Source organism: Pyricularia oryzae, chromosome 3 (genome assembly GCF_000002495.2).
Source record: "Pyricularia oryzae 70-15 chromosome 3, whole genome shotgun sequence".
Classification (NCBI taxonomy): domain Eukaryota; kingdom Fungi; phylum Ascomycota; class Sordariomycetes; order Magnaporthales; family Pyriculariaceae; genus Pyricularia; species Pyricularia oryzae.
The window spans coordinates 366077-382195 of NC_017849.1; the positions used below are offsets into that span (position 1 = coordinate 366077).

A 16119-nucleotide genomic window follows, 5' to 3' on the forward strand; every position below is an offset into this window, starting at 1 on the left:
GGGATTTTGTGGACTTCGGTCAACCTGTGATTCGGGCACCGAGTGAAATCTGCGGAGCCGCAAGGGTCGGTAATGCGAGTAGGGAGCAATGCAACTCTTGGAGGGTGTCCACTGCCTTTAGGGTCATGGATGGCGCGAAATGAAATTTACCAGGTGCCGGTATCTGATTAGAGAATTCGCAAAATGATTATATATAGATGTGCGCCTGTGTGTCGTGGTTTTGGCTTGCTGAGCCCGAGAAGAACCATGAGCAGCTTGGTGATGAAAGCATCCTGATATTCTCTTGTTCTTTTTGCCCCACCAACAGGTGATCAACTCACTTGACACTTGACGGATTATTCACTCCAACAAGATGCATGGGCCTGTGGTCGTCCAAACACCCCAAGGCGCCCGCGCCAGACACGAAAGGGCCTCTCTGGAGACGGGCGAAGAATCGGACAAGACAGTATACGAGGGAAACCCCGAGGAACAGGTTCAGGATCTTGCCCTTCGAATCACCAGGGAAGCGAGCGCCGCAGAATACCCTTCCCTGTTCGACCTCCCCCCTGGCAGCGACCTCGACCCGAAAAGCCAAAACTTCAACGCGGAACGATGGACGAGAGCCTTCTATCAGACGAGCGTCGAGGCCCTTGACGGTACCGAACCAAACACGGCCGGGCTGTCCTTTCAGAATCTCAATGTGCACGGCCACTCGGCTCTCTCCAACTACCAGACCACAATCGGCAACTCTTTCCACGCCGGCATGGACCTGGTGGCTGGCCTCGTGGGCAGAAAGCAGGCACAGCGCGTCGACGTCCTGCGCGATCTCGAAGGAGTCATGCTCAGCGGCGAAATGCTCTGCGTCCTGGGCCCACCAGGTTCCGGCTGCTCTACATTCCTCAAGACGCTCGCATGCGAGACGTACGGATTCACAGTGGACAAGGAATCGCGTCTAAACTACCAGGGCCTCGCCGCCAAGGACATCCAGACGAGATACCAGGGCGAAGCCATCTACGTCTCGGAAGTCGACCACCACTTCCCACGCCTGACCGCCGGCGAGACGCTGTACTTTGCAGCGAGGGCGCGCTGCCCCCGGAAGCTCAAGAGCCGCAAGCACGAGTACGCCGAGCAGATTCGCGACGTCGTCATGGCGATGCTGGGCATCTCGCACACCAAGAACACCCGGGTCGGCAACGACTTCATCCGCGGCGTGAGCGGCGGAGAGCGCAAGCGGGTCAGCATCGCCGAGGCGGTGCTCAGCTACTCGCCCTGGCAGTTTTGGGACAACAGCACGCGCGGCCTGGATTCTGCCAACGCCGTCGAGTTCTGCCGGACCCTGCGCACCCAGGCAAAGGTCTTTGGGAATACTGCTTGCGTCGCGATTTATCAGGCCCCGCAGGAAGCTTATGATGTAAGTGACTGGCGGACAGCGGTGTAGTTCGGATTTCCAACCCCTCCATAACTAGAGTGGACACTAATGCTCGTGTTTTTGTAGCTGTTTGACAAGGTTATTCTACTCTACGAGGGCCGTCAGATATTCTTTGGCAAAACAGCAGAAGCAAAGGCCTACTTTGAAGGCTTGGGATTCCTGTGTCCCGAGCAGCAGACCACGCCTGATTTCCTGACCTCCATGACCAGCGCCTCCGAGAGGACCATACGCCCCGGCTGGCAAGGGAAACCCCCTCCTCGGAGCCCTGACGAGTTTGCAAAAGCCTGGAAGGAGAGTTCCCACCGACAGAGGCTGTGCATGGACATTGCTAGCTTCCAGGAAGAGTTTCCTCTTGGCGGTGCCGTGTCCGAGAAGTTCGAGGTCGCACGCGCGGGTCAGAAATCGACTTTCCAAAGGCCGGGCTCTCCATACACGCTGTCAATCGGAGGCCAGCTGGCTTTGAACCTCTGGAGGGCCTGGAGGCTGCTGCTCAGCGACCCGGGGATGACCATCACCATGTTGGTGACAAACTTTTTCGAGTCCATCATCATCTCGAGCATTTTTTACAACTTATCCCCGGGCTCGTCGAGCATGGACAAGCGCAACCTGCTCATCTTTTTCGCCATCGCCATGAACGCTCTGGGAAGCCTGCTCGAAGTCCTCACCTTGTACGAGAAGCGCAAGATTGTCGAAAAACACCGCCGGTACGCTCTGTACCACCCCAGCGTCGAAGCCGTGTCCTCCATGATCATGGACCTGCCCTACAAGTTTGTCAATTCCATCTTGGTCAACGTCACCCTTTATTTCATGACCAACCTCCGCCGGGAACCGGGTCCCTTTTTTGTCTTCTTTTTGTTTACCACCCTGGCCATCATTGTTATGTCTTCAATGTTTCGACTCCTTGCCTCCGTTACCAAGACCTTGTCGCAGGCTTTGGCACCGTCTGCGATCATACTGCTAGCGGTCTTGGTATACAGCGGCTTTACTGTTCCCCAAAACTATCTCCACGACTGGATCGGCTGGCTCCGCTGGATAAACCCAATCTTCTACATCCAAGAAAGCCTCTCCCTGAACGAGTTTGTCGGCCGGCACTTCCCCTGCGACGGGTTCATACCCAATGGCCCCACATATGACGACCAAGGGTCCCTTTCCACCAGCAGGGTCTGCAGCGTCAAGGGAGCCGCGCCTGGGGAATCCTTTATCGAGGGGGCCGAACACCTGCGTGTCGTTTATGGGTTCATCGACGGCCATTTGTGGCGCAACCTGGGCATTGTTCTGGGCCTCACCCTGTTTTACACGATTTGTCACCTCTTGGCCACCGAGTTGATCATGTCTGAGCAGTCCAAGGGAGAGATACTCATCTTTCCGCGAAACACTTTGAAGAAGATGAAGGGCGCCAGGCCAGCCGCCGATGAGGAAACCACGCACGAGGCCCCGGTATCGCACGTCATCAATGGTGAATCCCCTCGGAGAGAAAAGGTCGGCGGTATCGCCAAGCAGCAGTCGACCTTTCACTGGAAAAACATCTGCTATGAGCTCAACATCAAAGGCGAAAGACGAACGATCCTCGACCATGTCGACGGATGGGTAAAGCCCGGGACACTGACGGCACTTATGGTACGTGAGCTTTCTATCAATCTTTACAGTTCACACCCATTGATTGCAGATTTACTAATCTGATGCGCATAACCCCAGGGTGTTTCCGGGGCTGGCAAAACCACCTTGTTGGATGCTTTGGCCTGCCGCATCACCATGGGAGTGGTAACCGGTGATGCCTTTGTGGACGGCAAGCCTCGCACTGCCGATTTCCAAAGGAAAACTGGATATGCCACGCAGCAGGACTTGCACTTGGGCACGGCCACAGTCCGCGAAGCTCTCGAGTTCAGCGCCCTGCTGCGGCAACCAGACAAGTATTCCAAGCAGGAGAAGCTCGATTACGTCAACGAGGTTATCGAGCTCGTGGATCTTCAGGACTGCGCCAATGCGGTGATTGGAGTATTGGGCGAGGGCCTCAATGTGGAACAGCGGAAACGTCTAACTATAGGAATCGAACTGGCGGCACGCCCGGAATTGCTTTTGTTTCTTGATGAACCAACGTCCGGGCTTGACAGCCAGACCTCCTGGGCAATCTGCAACCTTATGGAGAAGCTCACCAACAACGGCCAAGCCATCCTGTGCACAATCCATCAGCCTTCAGCATCTCTGTTTCAGCGTTTCGACCGTCTTTTACTGCTGGCAAGGGGTGGCCGCACTGTTTACTTTGGCGAAGTGGGTCGCAACTCGGCCACTCTGATCGATTACCTCCAGCGCAACGGAGCGCCTCCGTTCAAGGACGGCCTCAACCCCGCGGAATACATGCTCGACGTCATTGGGGCGACGGCCAGGTCTAGATCCAAGGACGTAGACTGGCCCACCATCTGGAGAAACAGCCCCGAGTACCAAGAGGTCCAAGCAGAGCTCGCGCGCGGCATCGGGGCGTCGGTGGTAGGGACTGATCAGGAAAGAGCCGCCGTCGAGAAAACGCCCGAATTCGCCGCAGGTTTGAGCACTCAGTTCTTCCTCGTAACCAAGCGTGTCTTGCAGCAATACTGGAGAACGCCGGAATACATCATGTCCAAGACGGTAATGACGGCCGGATGCGTAAGTCATACATCTCTTCGGATTGATTACACTGTTCGCAAACGTGTTACACTGAGAAAATCACAAAATACTGACATTAAGCGTTTCTAGGCTCTGTTTATTGGCTTGGCACAGGTAAACGCCGAGATGACAGAGCGTGGCCTGTACAACCAGATGCTCTTTGTCTACTTTCTCCTTGTCATCTTTGGTCAAATCATCGAGCAGACCACGCCCATGTTCATGACCCAGCGGACCCTATATGAAGCTCGAGAGAGACACGCAAAGACGTACTCGTGGGTCGCTTTCCTCTGCGGCACGATGACGGCCGAGATCATGTGGAACTCGGTGAGTAGAATCCCCGGAAGGAGGAAAGGACCTTTATCAACCTTGCAAAAGTCATCCTTAGGGACCATGTTTTCTTACAGAAGGCTGACTATCAGTCCAGCTCATGGCCGTCTTTTCTTTTCTTCTCTTCTACTTCCCGCTGGGTCTCTACCGCAACGCAGAACATACCGGCGCGGTTCACTCACGCGGCATCGCCATGTTCCTCAACATTTGGGCCTTCTTTGTCTTCTCCACCACGTTTGGGTTCCTGATCAGTGCTGGCATCGACACGGCAGAGGTGTCGGGCGGGATCGTGAACCTCTTCTTCATCATGATGTTCGCCTTTGCTGGGTAAGTAGCAGCCCCCATCCAAACTCGAGCCCCCCCCCTCCCACGTAATGCTCTCCTCCGAAAACTGACACGCACATGCCCACGTCCCACAGCGTCCTCGCCGGGCCCGACGAGCTACCCCGCTTCTGGATCTTCATGTACCGCGTGAACCCATTCACCTACATCGTCGAGGCCCTCGTCGCGACCTCCCTGGCCGACGCGCCGGTCTCGTGCATCGACAGCGAGCTGCTGACGTTTGAGGCGCCCTCCGGACAGTCCTGCGACGCGTACCTGGGCCCCTACATGCGGCAGAACGGCGGATACCTGGCCGGCGAGAGCAGCGGCAGCTGCAGCTACTGCCCCACGGTCCAATCCAACTCGTTCCTGACCGCCCACGGCCTCTACTTTGACAACCGGTGGAGGGACTTTGGCCTGGTCTGGGCGTACTGCCTGTTCAACATCCTCGGGGCCATCGGCATGTACTGGCTGCTGCGTGTGCCCAAGGGCAAAAAGGTTAGGGCATGATTGGAGCAGACTTTTCTTTTGTATTTTGCGTGTTCGTTTTGATCGCGGCCTGAACTCTCTTGAAGGTGCATCGCCTTCAATCAGGGGTTGCGATGGATCGAGCTATTTCCAAGTTAAACGGGAAATGTCACTTGTCATAAAGTAATTTAATAATAGACTGAATAGAGCATTGTGTGTTAAACAAGGGTAAATCAGAAGTGGTCTTGAAAAACATTGGGGCTACCGGTGATGACTAGCTTTGCCTAGACACAGTTTCTTGCCGGTTCATCCTGTCTGGTTGAATATCTAGCAATTTGCTACAGCTTGGCCCTGTTCCTTTGTCGAGGCATCTTGCACAACCTAGTACCCTACACCAAACGCCCACACGACGGCTGCAAGCCCACACGCAACCAACGCAGCAAGAAGGGCGGCGGCAGGCATAAGGATTCCCAGCATGCCCATGCTGGTAAAGACGGCAAACAAGCCGCCTGCGGGAGTGAAGCCGCCATACATCCAAGACTGAAAGGCCGCGGCCAAGGTTCCTGAAGTCGCGACGGTAGAGCTGTTTAGTGGGCCGCAGGGCCAAGTCTCGCAGTAGAAAAAGACGTGAGGGGCCCGTGGTATATGCTTACCTGCTATGACGCCCCCAGGCCCGAATCCAACCACGGAGAAGACGAGCATGATGACGGTGAATGTGATGATCCAGGTTAGAATGATTGGCCACATGTCTATCAAAAACAAGAGTATTGGTTAGAGTTGATCGAAATGGGTTTTGAAGGGTTTGACTCAAGAGCGATTCCATCCTTACGAGGCTGGAAGACAAAGTCGCGTATAATGGTCCAAGCATGTACGAGGAAGCCCCAGACGACAGCCCAGATTGACGAGAATGAAAAATCGTGACTGCTGTCAATCAGGCGGTCGGTGATCAAAGTCAGGGAAGGCATTTTGTGTGCATGCGACGTTTTGCAAAGAGGCGAGAATTGGTGTGAAAAAAAGTGGAGTGTATGGTTTCCTGAGTGCAGCTTTCGTGGCAAAGGTGGAAAGGCAGAGGGGGTAAGGGGATTGACCAAAGGAGAAAAAAGCTAAAAGGGAAAGAGAGAGCATGAGGGGAGATCAAATACCCCACGTTTTGAGAGCCAGCAAACGGGAGGCCATAAAATGCGCAAATGAGCTGCCTGCGTGGTCGCACAATGCGGCCAACCGCAACGTTGTGACTGGGCGGCTCGAGAAGAGGCGGCCAGACCACCTGGACCGATTCATCCTCATGCAAGGTCCCCAAAGGAATGTTCTCGGAGAAAATAAATCAAACCCAACAGACAGGTGTCACAGAGTTCTGGGAGGGCAGTTTGACTTTATTGATATCGTGAAACAATAAAGGACATCACGGGCAATCGATAATCGCAAATTCAAGATAAGCACCATAATCCACAGCACCCTGGCGGTATTATAGCCCTGTTATCAATTATATGATCTACTTTAAGATCGTCAACCAGGAGCTGCTCATATTGACGAGCTATATAACGTTGGGCTCCACATCTCCGACCCCCCTAAAGTCCGGCCCCTAAAAATATCTACTCAGCCACATCAACCCTTTGTTTTATTTTATAAATATCTAGACGAATTTTTCACTTTAGAACTTGATTTTTGAAGATTCTTGCTCCAAACTTTCCAATGAAACAGTACACTGAAAATCAGCTTCTTGCTGCCATTTCTGACATAAGAAATGGCAAATCAGTTCACAAAACCTCGCAAAAATGGGGTATTCCTCGGAGTACCCTTCACGATCGTTTAAAGGGGGCCCAGTCAATTCAACAAGCGAAAAGATTTTGTCAAAGGCTTTCACAGGAGCAGGAAACCTATTTGGCAGATTGGGTACTTGCGCAGGCCGCGTTAGGCCTTCCGCCAACGCATCAAGAACTACGCTATTTTGCGGAACGAATTCTTCAGGCCGCCGGAGAAAGAAAAAGCCTTGGGAAACATTGGGTTAGCCGTTTTATAGCCCGATATCCAATTTTGAAAACCCAAAGACCCCGGCGAATAGAAAATGCCCGGGTTAATGGGGCTACAACCGAGGTAATTAAATCTTGGTGGTCCTATTTGAAAAATCCCGTTGTCGATACTATAAAACCGGCCAACCGTTGGAATATGGACGAAACAGGTATAATGGAAGGCAAAGGATCTAATGGCCTGGTGTTAGGGCGTAATAAAATCCGGCCATTACAGCGAAAAGAGCCTGGAACGCGGGGTTGGACGAGCATAATCGAATGTGTATCAGCTACGGGGGCTGTTATACCTCCCCTCGTTATATTTAAGGGGAAAAACGTACAGCAACAATGGTTTCCAGCTGATTTAAGTCCTTTCGATACCTGGCAATTTCATGCAACCGAAAACGGGTGGACAAATAATGAAACAGGTATCGAATGGTTAAAAAAGGTGTTTATTCCGTATACCCAACCTTTAACCCCTGAAAAGCGGTTATTAGTTCTGGATGGCCATGGATCACATATAACGGACGAATTTATGCTTCTTTGCTTGCAAAACAATATTCAACTCCTATATTTACCCCCTCATTCGTCACACGTTCTTCAACCGTTGGATTTATCGGTTTTTGGGCCGTTAAAGGAAGCTTATCGACGTCACCTGGGATTTGTAAACCAGTTTTGCTGTTCAACGGTTGTTGGGAAACGAAACTTTCTACTTTGCTATCGAAAAGCCAGATCAAAAGCATTTATAGCAAAAACCATTCAATCTGGTTGGCGTACGACGGGGTTATGGCCGGTGAACTTGGCAAAACCACTTTTAAACCCTTTTTTATTAGAAAATAGCAACGCCAACGTCGAAAAAGGTAAAAATAACGGCTTCCAAAGGGATAAAACACCGGAAAATCCAACCCAAAAAATTAACGACCAGTCTTTACTTATTTGGAAAACCCCTAAAACGACCCGAGATATTCGACTTCAACTACAGGAAATTTCCCGGTCCGAAAAAAGTAACGCCACTTCACGGCTTTTGTTTGCAAAAGTCCAAAAAAGCTTCGAAACCAAGGATATCTTATTGGCTGAAGCTCAGCAAAAAATCAGTTTGTTAAAAGCAAAATTGGAGGCGGTACGGCCGGTCAAAAGGAAAAGGGTGATTCCGGATCCCAACGAGCTTTTGGTCAGCAAAAAAAACGTTTATGAAGCACAGGAAAATAATAGGGACTGTTTAGAAGCTTTGAACGATGGAGAAGAGGTTAGCGAACCGGGAGAGCCTGACAATGATTGTATTATTGTGCGTTGATAGGTTTACATTTAAATCGGTTTATAAAAGGGGTATTTCGTCGTTACATTTTTCAAGGGGGCCGGACTTTAGGGGGGTCGGAGATGTGGAGCCCAACGTTATAACACCATTTTTGAGCAAGAATGGCCGGCAAAAGGGCCAAAATGGGGCCAATAACGAAAATGTGTCTGAATTGCATAATTGAGTAAGCTTCGGACTGTTGATAGTGAATATTATAATAGGGTTAGGAGAGAATTGCAAGTGGTGGGTAAGAAGTGCAGAGAGCTATGTGGGATAAGTTAAAGAGGGCAAAGTATTTATAACTAACGTGAAGCTACTTATTAATAAAGTCGATAATTCTTTCTAGCTACTTGTTTAAACAGCAGATTAACGCACCTCACCTGTTATAAATTTGACTAGTTTAAACCCCTATTTTTAGCAAGTTATTGACTTATGTTTGTTCTATTTCTATCCCATATTTTATTCGGCGTTATATTACAGACTTATGCATAGTGCACGTATTATAACTTTTAATTCACCAGGTGACTGACACTGGAGGACACCTGACTTAGCGCGCATATATGTTTATATAAATAGCCCTCGTTTTGTGATCGAGGCATTGGGCTAACTTATCCTTATGGGTAAACCACAATTCGTTGAATCAACTGAGCGTCCGACGGCCACCCGACAAGATGATTCAAGCGAGTGCTCTCTACTTTCATTATTTCCAGGGCAGACTTCCCGAGGTGGAGCTTTTCTCATGCACCAATCATCCAACATGCCACTTTCGCGTGCCTCGACCAGTGGATAAACATGAAAACTCTACCAGCAGCAGGAAGGGCCACTCTATTTGACTGAGATCTATTCTAGATTGCACAAAAACATACCGAATCGATGAGCCAAAAGCAGACTAGAATCCAAACTGCCTATTGCGGCAAAGGGCCAACGAAGCCAATTACTACGCCCGCGATCAAGACAGGGTGAGTCTGCTGCACTTTTGAGAAATATACGCTCGCAAATATTGCGGTTGCTGGATTTTTGCCAGTATAAAATAGACAAGTTCCCGCCGACGCTATTGATATATGCGAATGAGAAGAAACGTTTACATAATCGAAGCGGGATGCTCCTCTGGGAACTTGATTCTATTTTATGCCGAAACTATCGTTGATTGTTTTTGCCTAAGATATTACTACCTCACGCGTTTCCTTGATTGCCGACATCCACCTCGCACTAAACACTCTCCCGACGCCCACCCGCTCTCCAACCCTGACACCTTCTCCTCGCGCCAGCGTCCCAGCCAGAGCACATTGTAATACTCGTAGGGCTTCCGATTGATTTCGATTTCAGGAGGTATATCGTTTCCGTACGAGGGGAAGGTCTTGATCTCTTCAAAAATCTGATGGCCCTGCGCCCGGCCTTTTGATACAGCCACGAGCTCCAAGGTTCCCCGGCCACCAGGACCAAACTCGCAGGCTTCCATGAGGTGATCGTTCGGTTTGATGATGCCCGATATGCGCCCAGCTTGGTCGAAGAGGGGAAAAGAGGTCTTGTTTCGCGACATCTCATTTGCCCATTTTGTTTCCGCAGCAGTCACGCCTGGCTGGTCGCCCTGTCGCACGTGGAAGCCTGTGCTGCTGACGTCTATGGTTCCAAAGAGAAATCGGGGCCGGAGGTAGGTTGCCTTGGCGGCAGCTCTGGGCGGCGTCACGAGCGGGATGGGATTCCTGAACCACTTGTTGGGCAGCGTTTCGTGGGTGTAGACGATTTGGGGGTATTTGGAGAAGGCCAACATTTTCTGATGGCAAGACCACCCTGCTGGAAGTGACGTCTTTTGTTTCCCGCGGTAGCCATCTCTCAACTCTGCCCAGTCACGGTAGAATCTCACGGGACGCCGATCTGACGGGGCCATGTTGCAGCGATTCCCCGTCGCCCAGTCCAAAACAAGGGGCGAGATCTCGCAGTCATGCCAGCGAATTGTAAAGTGATCGTCTGCTATCCTGGCATCGAATTCTAGATTCTGCCAGCCCTCTGTGCCCTAGCCTGCCCAGCACCAGGAAGGCGGTGGCGGTCGAGCGACCCCATTTCCGCCAGGGGAGGGCGTCCCACAACCTCCGCGTCGACATGCGGCACCCGTGCCGCTTGTGGCAGACGTGCGCACAGCTTTCCGACATGTGTTCGAGGTGGCTTATGTTGGTGTTTGTCGGACACTCAAATTTGTTCGACGCCGGCCAAGAGTGGCATATCGACCGGACCGTGCCTCCTTCGAACACGAGCATTCTTCGTGAGAACTGGAACTCGACGCTGTACGTCCAGATTCGGTTGCCCCATGGCCTGGGTCTTCCGTCCTGATGGAGGTCTTTTCAATGTGCCCTCGCTTGTGGAACAAAGACGGCAGCCGCCGTACGTGCTTGTGCCGCCGAAAGAGTCGCCACGGTATTGAGTTGGAGATTGGAACGATAAACTTCATATTACTCGTAGTCTTGCTGTGTTATCCTCTCACCTGAGAATGCCAAAGAGCGCTCGATGGGCTCGGGAAACTCCTTGATGCCCCTCAAGCCGTAGTGGGCGTCATCGCCATCCACCTCGGCCATGGTGAAAACTGCACCCGAGATGATGTAGGGGATTTTGCACAGCTCTTTCTGGGTTGTTTCGTGCGGCTGGTTCTGTACTTGGCAGAGCAGGTCTACCCAGAGATACCTGAACCCAAGTAGGCGTGTCAGGTGGATGGCATCACGCCAAGTCTTGGGCAGCTTTTGCGACGCCAATGCTGGGGCTGGCAGCTCTGCAGGTGTGCCATCATGTCTCTCAAACAGCGCACCGGGTTGGGACAGCACAGAAATGTTTTCTTCGTTGGTGGACAGGTAGTTGGATCCAGGTCCTCGGACGTAGCTTAGAGTGACGTATTCTTCACCTCCCCCACCGTCGACGATGCCCCAATGACCTTCTTGGGCTACCACGTCCAGGCAGCGCCGATGAAAGCGCACGAAAGGACGACGAGCATCCTTTTCCAACCACGGGAGGACTCCGGGATAGATGCTGCGGATGTCATCGGGCGTGACAAGACCAGCTCTGAGAACATGTTCATGAGCTGGGCAGCTGTGGAATGCTGGGTGGTCAAGCTCAAGTTGTTTCCATTTGTGTGGTTTATTGATTGGCGTGTTGAGGAGCTGTGCGAGTTCGGTGCACAGCGGACAGCCGGCCATGGAACGTATGTGATGCTTCCTGATCAGCTGCGAGCTGAGCAGGGTCGAGATGCTGCCTCAACGGATAGATTGAGCTGGCAGACGCCGCTCAGCTCAATGACTGGCTTGAAGTGCGTGGGTACGGATTCAAGTACTCTGGTTGTGGCTGCCAAGTACATTGGCATTTCAATAACCCACCTAGCTCACGCATGCAAACAGCGGTGAATGCTGTTGGAACAATTTGCGCAAAATCAAACGTGGTCCAGAAAGAACGGCGGGCAATGATGCATGTCGCCTAAATCGGTACCCATAAAAGGACAGGCAGCCAAGTCCCCGAGAGCAGGAAGAAAACACAACAAAAACGCCGCTCGTTTCCTTCCATGCGTTTCAACTGATAATGATTTCTTCAAAGATTCCATGACAAACCAGACAAGAACCACAATGCCATCAAACGCTCATCATGGCGACCTCCTTCGGAATACTCCCCGAATCTCAGAGCCGTTCTGGGATGAGATATTGAAGAGTAATTACAAAGAACTCCCCAAACTTAAGCGCATTATGATGTTGAGTCGCGGGGATCTGATAGAAAAGGCGTTTGCAAATGGTGTCGAATCACTCACCAAAGAGGAGCGCAACATGCTGCTGAATCGGCCACCTCACGAATTAATGGAGCAAAACCTTAAAAATGTTGGTCAAGATATCTTTGCTTTTATTCAAATGCTCACTCCGTATGCCATTCGTCCAGAACATCACTGATTAATTCGCAAAATGAAAAAAAAAAGACTTACGGTGGTGCTATATCCACACTGGCCGAGTTCATAGCCGCGGACCTTACAGTGCTGCCCGGCGAGCTGCTCTCTTTTGTTTACACCTGGAAATTCTGGACAGGGAGTACGCAGCATCTTGAAGTTGGCTTTTTTGACGATTAGTAGTAGTAGTAGTAGTATTATTTAACGCCGGGCTCGGCCCGGCTTGTTAGCCGGCCGTTAGCAACCTCCCGAGGGGTATCTCGGCGCGCGTTCTATCTTCTTTATTTACACAGGGGGAAAACAAGGAGGGCAGAGGCGGATCGTGCCTGACCGGGTTCGGGCCCGGTCCTGCTTAGGGGGTTAGTTCACTGACGCGACCCCGTGCCTAAGGTGCACGGAGGGTTCGTCTGACGGCTTGTGCCGTGAAGTGTGGGTGAAAAGGCAGTAAGTCTATTCCTCGTCAGAGTTCGAGTCGTTTACGATCGGTGTCCCTAGGCGTAAAGTGCGTTCGTGGCGCGCGGGGCGCTGGCGGGCCGCTCTGGGGCGGGCGCTGAAGTAGTTGGTGGCTATCGAAAACGCCTCAAAGCTTTTCGGTTGCCCGAGGCTTGTCTGGAAGAATTTGCGGCGTTGGGCGCGGTCTGGCGGCCCGACCGGCCGGTCGTTGTCAGGCCACGGCCAGTTTCTCCACACCGCCCGCGAAAAGCGGCAGTGCACCGGGTGTTCAGGGGAGGTCCGCTTCCAGCACCAGGCACACGAGGTGTTTGCATCCTGGTGGTTGAAACGGTCATGGTAGGCTTTGAAATCGCCGTGGCCGGTCCTCATGGCCAAGTAATGGCCCAGTAGGGGTCTTGGCAAACGCAGTTCCTCGGGCTCCTTTCTCGGTGTGTATTGGAATTTCCATTCCCTATATGCGGGGGACCGTTCACAGAGTTCTTTACGCCACCAGTCCTTCTCTATATTCGAAAGAATGGCTCTGAGGACCGTGCCGGCACCGCTATACGTGGTTTGCTGAGCCCTCGGGTCTGGGTCCGGCGGTCCGGCGGAGCCGGCCTTGGCCAGCTCGTCAGCCCGGTCGTTTCCCGGGATTCCCTGGTGCCCAGGGCACCAACGGACCCGAACCTCGGTACCTTGTTTTCGGAGTAGATCGACAAGGTTATGGAACTCCAGAAAGGCCCATTGGGACGAACGCGGCGCGTCGCCTCTAAGACCCCAAATAACCGAGGTGCTGTCCACACAAATCCAGATCCGGGCGCCTGGCTGGGCCTTGGTTGCCGCCTGTAGCCCTTTTAGGGCGCCAATCGCCTCGGCGTCGAAAACGTGGCTTTCCGGCGTAATAGATGCGGAGCCTGCGGCAAATTCCAGGCCCGCCCTAAAAGCGGCCCATCCGTACCCTATTTGGACGCAGTTGTTTTCGTGTTTTTCCGAACCATCCGTATATACCACGATATCGTCAGGTGATACCATGTCCAGCCATTCGATAAAGCGGCGGGCCGCTTCCTCTTTCGGGACTCCTCCGGTGGGGTCAGTGCGAGAATCCGGGGCATTGCGAGGTGCGCGCAACTCTAGTCTCCGGATCCGCGGGAGAAGTTGTGCAGCCGTTTGCAGGGTCGTGGCCGAATGGCCCGAGTTGCGGGCACGAGGTGTTTCACGCAGGCGGCTGACAAGGGGGTGCCCCTTGTCCGCGAGCCTTAGTCGGGCGCCGTATTTCAGGCGGGTGTAGGCCAGCGCGACGCGGGCCGAGGGTAGTCCTGCGTCCCTGAGAACAGTGGACGAGGGGGTGGTTTTATACGCCGGGAGGATTGCCCGTGCCGCTAAAACCAGCGGTTTGTTTAATGCTTTAAGGAGTCCTCTTTGCTTGTGCGCTGGGTTGTACCATGCCTCGGCTGCGTAGGTGGCCGAGGAACCCACGCATGCCACCGCTGCCTTGCGAAGTGCAGCCGCAGGCGGTCCGTATCTTACTGCCCCAAAGCTCTTGAGGTGGGCAGCGACCGCCATTGCTTTGGCAGCCCTTTCGGCCACGTGGCGGCGCCCGTCTAGCCGTCGGCTGAACCAAAAACCAAGCCAACGCATGCCCGGGTAGCGCTCGGCCCCGGAGGCGCTTTGTCCGCGTCGACCGCCCGGTAGTTGGACCGGGGTAACCGTTCTACCATTAATCCGGATTTCCGGGTTGCGACCGTGCCTTTTCTTAGTAATATGGATCACCTCTGTCTTTTCCGCTGCAAAATGGATCTTCTCTTCCGCCGCAATTTCGTGCATATCCCGGAGTTTATCTTCCAGCCAACGTACGTTTTCCTCCAACGAGGGTGACGATTTCCATGTAAGCACGTCGTCTGCGTATGCCAACCGCCACTTCGTACCGTTTTTGACGAGATACGCCAAATATAACATATATAGGATCGGGGAAAGGGGAGACCCTTGCGGGGTGCCGCACCCAAGCCGCCTAAAGCCCGTGGTCGTACCCTCCAGCCGGACTCGGGCCTGGCGGCCGCTTAAAAAGTTAATCACGAACCTGAGGAGCATTTTACTAAACCCGAGGCTCCGCATTTTCCGTATTAATCGCCCATGGAGGAGGGCGTCGAAGGCGCCTTGGACGTCGCATGCGACAAGGGTGACTTCCTCCCCGCGAGCTAGAGCCTGCTCGATATCGTGGGCGAGGGCACAAACCAGATCCGTCGCCGATCGTTTGGGTAGGGCACCGCCGTGGGTGCAGCTAAGGAGCCCGTTGTCGTGTATGGCCCAAGCTATCCGGCGTGCAACGAGCCTCTCGAGGCCTTTTCCGATGCAGGAGAGGAGGGCTATAGGCCGCCAGGATCGAACGCTGCTCCGGTCTTTCTTCCCCGTTTTCGGTAGCATCGCGACTTCGGCCTTCTTCCAAGGCGCTGGGAAATGTCCGAGTTCCAGGCAACGTTGGTAGAGCCTGCGCACCGGCTCGGCCAACGAAGCCCATCCGGCTTTTAGTAGCCGGACGGTTATTCCGTCGATGCCCGGGGACGTGCTCGTAACCCCAATGCAGGAGCGCTCCGCCTCTTCCGCACTAACCTGGGTGTCCCAAGGGATTTTAGCCTCGTCCGGCGACCAGGCCTCCAAGGGGTCTCCCTGCAGGTCATCCTCCGCCGAAAATCGGCCAAGCACCTCCCGTTGCAGTGCTTCCGCTTTTGCTAAAGGCTCGCTCACTTGCTCGCCGTTAATAACCAGCGGCGGGGACCGGAGGCGTGGTCCGGCTCCCAGCCAGCCCACCATGTTCCACAAATCCTTATCGTCGCGCAGTTGGTCGATCCGGTGCCTCCAGTACTCCCGCTTCGCGGCCCGCACCCCTTTCGTATAGGCTTTTTCCTCGGCAGAGGCGTCTGCCCTATTTACAGCGCTCCGTTTAACCCGCTGGAATTCGGACCAGAGCCGCTGGCAGTTTTCGGTCCACCAGGGAGCCGAGCTGTCCCTTTTTCCCGCCGGCGTACCCACGACCCACGTCACTTGCTCCCATAAAGTTGTAAATTCAGCTACCCACGCGTCCAATGCGTAGCCATCGGCCGCGGATCCCGGGTCCGGCATGTCTTGCATGCCAAAAGCAAGTAGCTCCGCGAACTTTGGTAACCGGTCGTCCCTAACCGAAACGTTGATCGCCTCCGGGCGGGGGGCGCCGCGCGTCCGCAGCGTGGTATAAAGGGATTCGTGGTCGGAGCCTGTGTAAAGACTGCTGTCAACCACAGTTATTGTGCTGGGGAGGTTGGAAAAGACCATATCCAGT

At 53.3% G+C, this 16119-nt stretch overlaps 5 protein-coding genes across 5 annotated transcripts; 3 read left to right on the forward strand and 2 right to left on the reverse strand.

The window, feature by feature from the left end:
* Positions 1-352: 352 nt before the first annotated feature.
* Positions 353-5206, forward strand: MGG_07375 (ABC transporter CDR4; the record flags this gene model as incomplete). The annotated part of the gene is made up of 6 exons (XM_003711203.1): positions 353-1390; positions 1475-3025; positions 3104-4048; positions 4139-4372; positions 4473-4702; positions 4795-5206. The coding sequence occupies 6 exons, from the start codon at positions 353-355 to the stop codon at positions 5204-5206; spliced, it is 4410 nt and encodes a 1469-aa protein (XP_003711251.1).
* Positions 5207-5545: 339 nt separating this feature from the next.
* Positions 5546-6129, reverse strand: MGG_07376 (uncharacterized protein; the record flags this gene model as incomplete). Its single annotated transcript, XM_003711204.1, has 3 exons — positions 5546-5727; positions 5818-5913; positions 5994-6129. 3 exons carry the CDS (start codon positions 6127-6129, stop codon positions 5546-5548), a joined length of 414 nt encoding a protein of 137 aa, XP_003711252.1.
* A 3503-nt stretch (positions 6130-9632) lies between these two features.
* On the reverse strand, positions 9633-10352 carry MGG_07377 (uncharacterized protein; the record flags this gene model as incomplete). Its single annotated transcript, XM_003711205.1, has 1 exon — positions 9633-10352. One exon carries the CDS (start codon positions 10350-10352, stop codon positions 9633-9635), a length of 720 nt encoding a protein of 239 aa, XP_003711253.1.
* Positions 10353-10406: 54 nt separating this feature from the next.
* Positions 10407-10792, forward strand: MGG_16605 (uncharacterized protein; the record flags this gene model as incomplete). Its single annotated transcript, XM_003711206.1, has 2 exons — positions 10407-10419; positions 10458-10792. 2 exons carry the CDS (start codon positions 10407-10409, stop codon positions 10790-10792), a joined length of 348 nt encoding a protein of 115 aa, XP_003711254.1.
* Positions 10793-11379: 587 nt separating this feature from the next.
* MGG_16606 (uncharacterized protein) lies at positions 11380-11850 on the forward strand (the record flags this gene model as incomplete). Its single annotated transcript, XM_003711207.1, has 1 exon — positions 11380-11850. One exon carries the CDS (start codon positions 11380-11382, stop codon positions 11848-11850), a length of 471 nt encoding a protein of 156 aa, XP_003711255.1.
* Positions 11851-16119: the final 4269 nt, after the last annotated feature.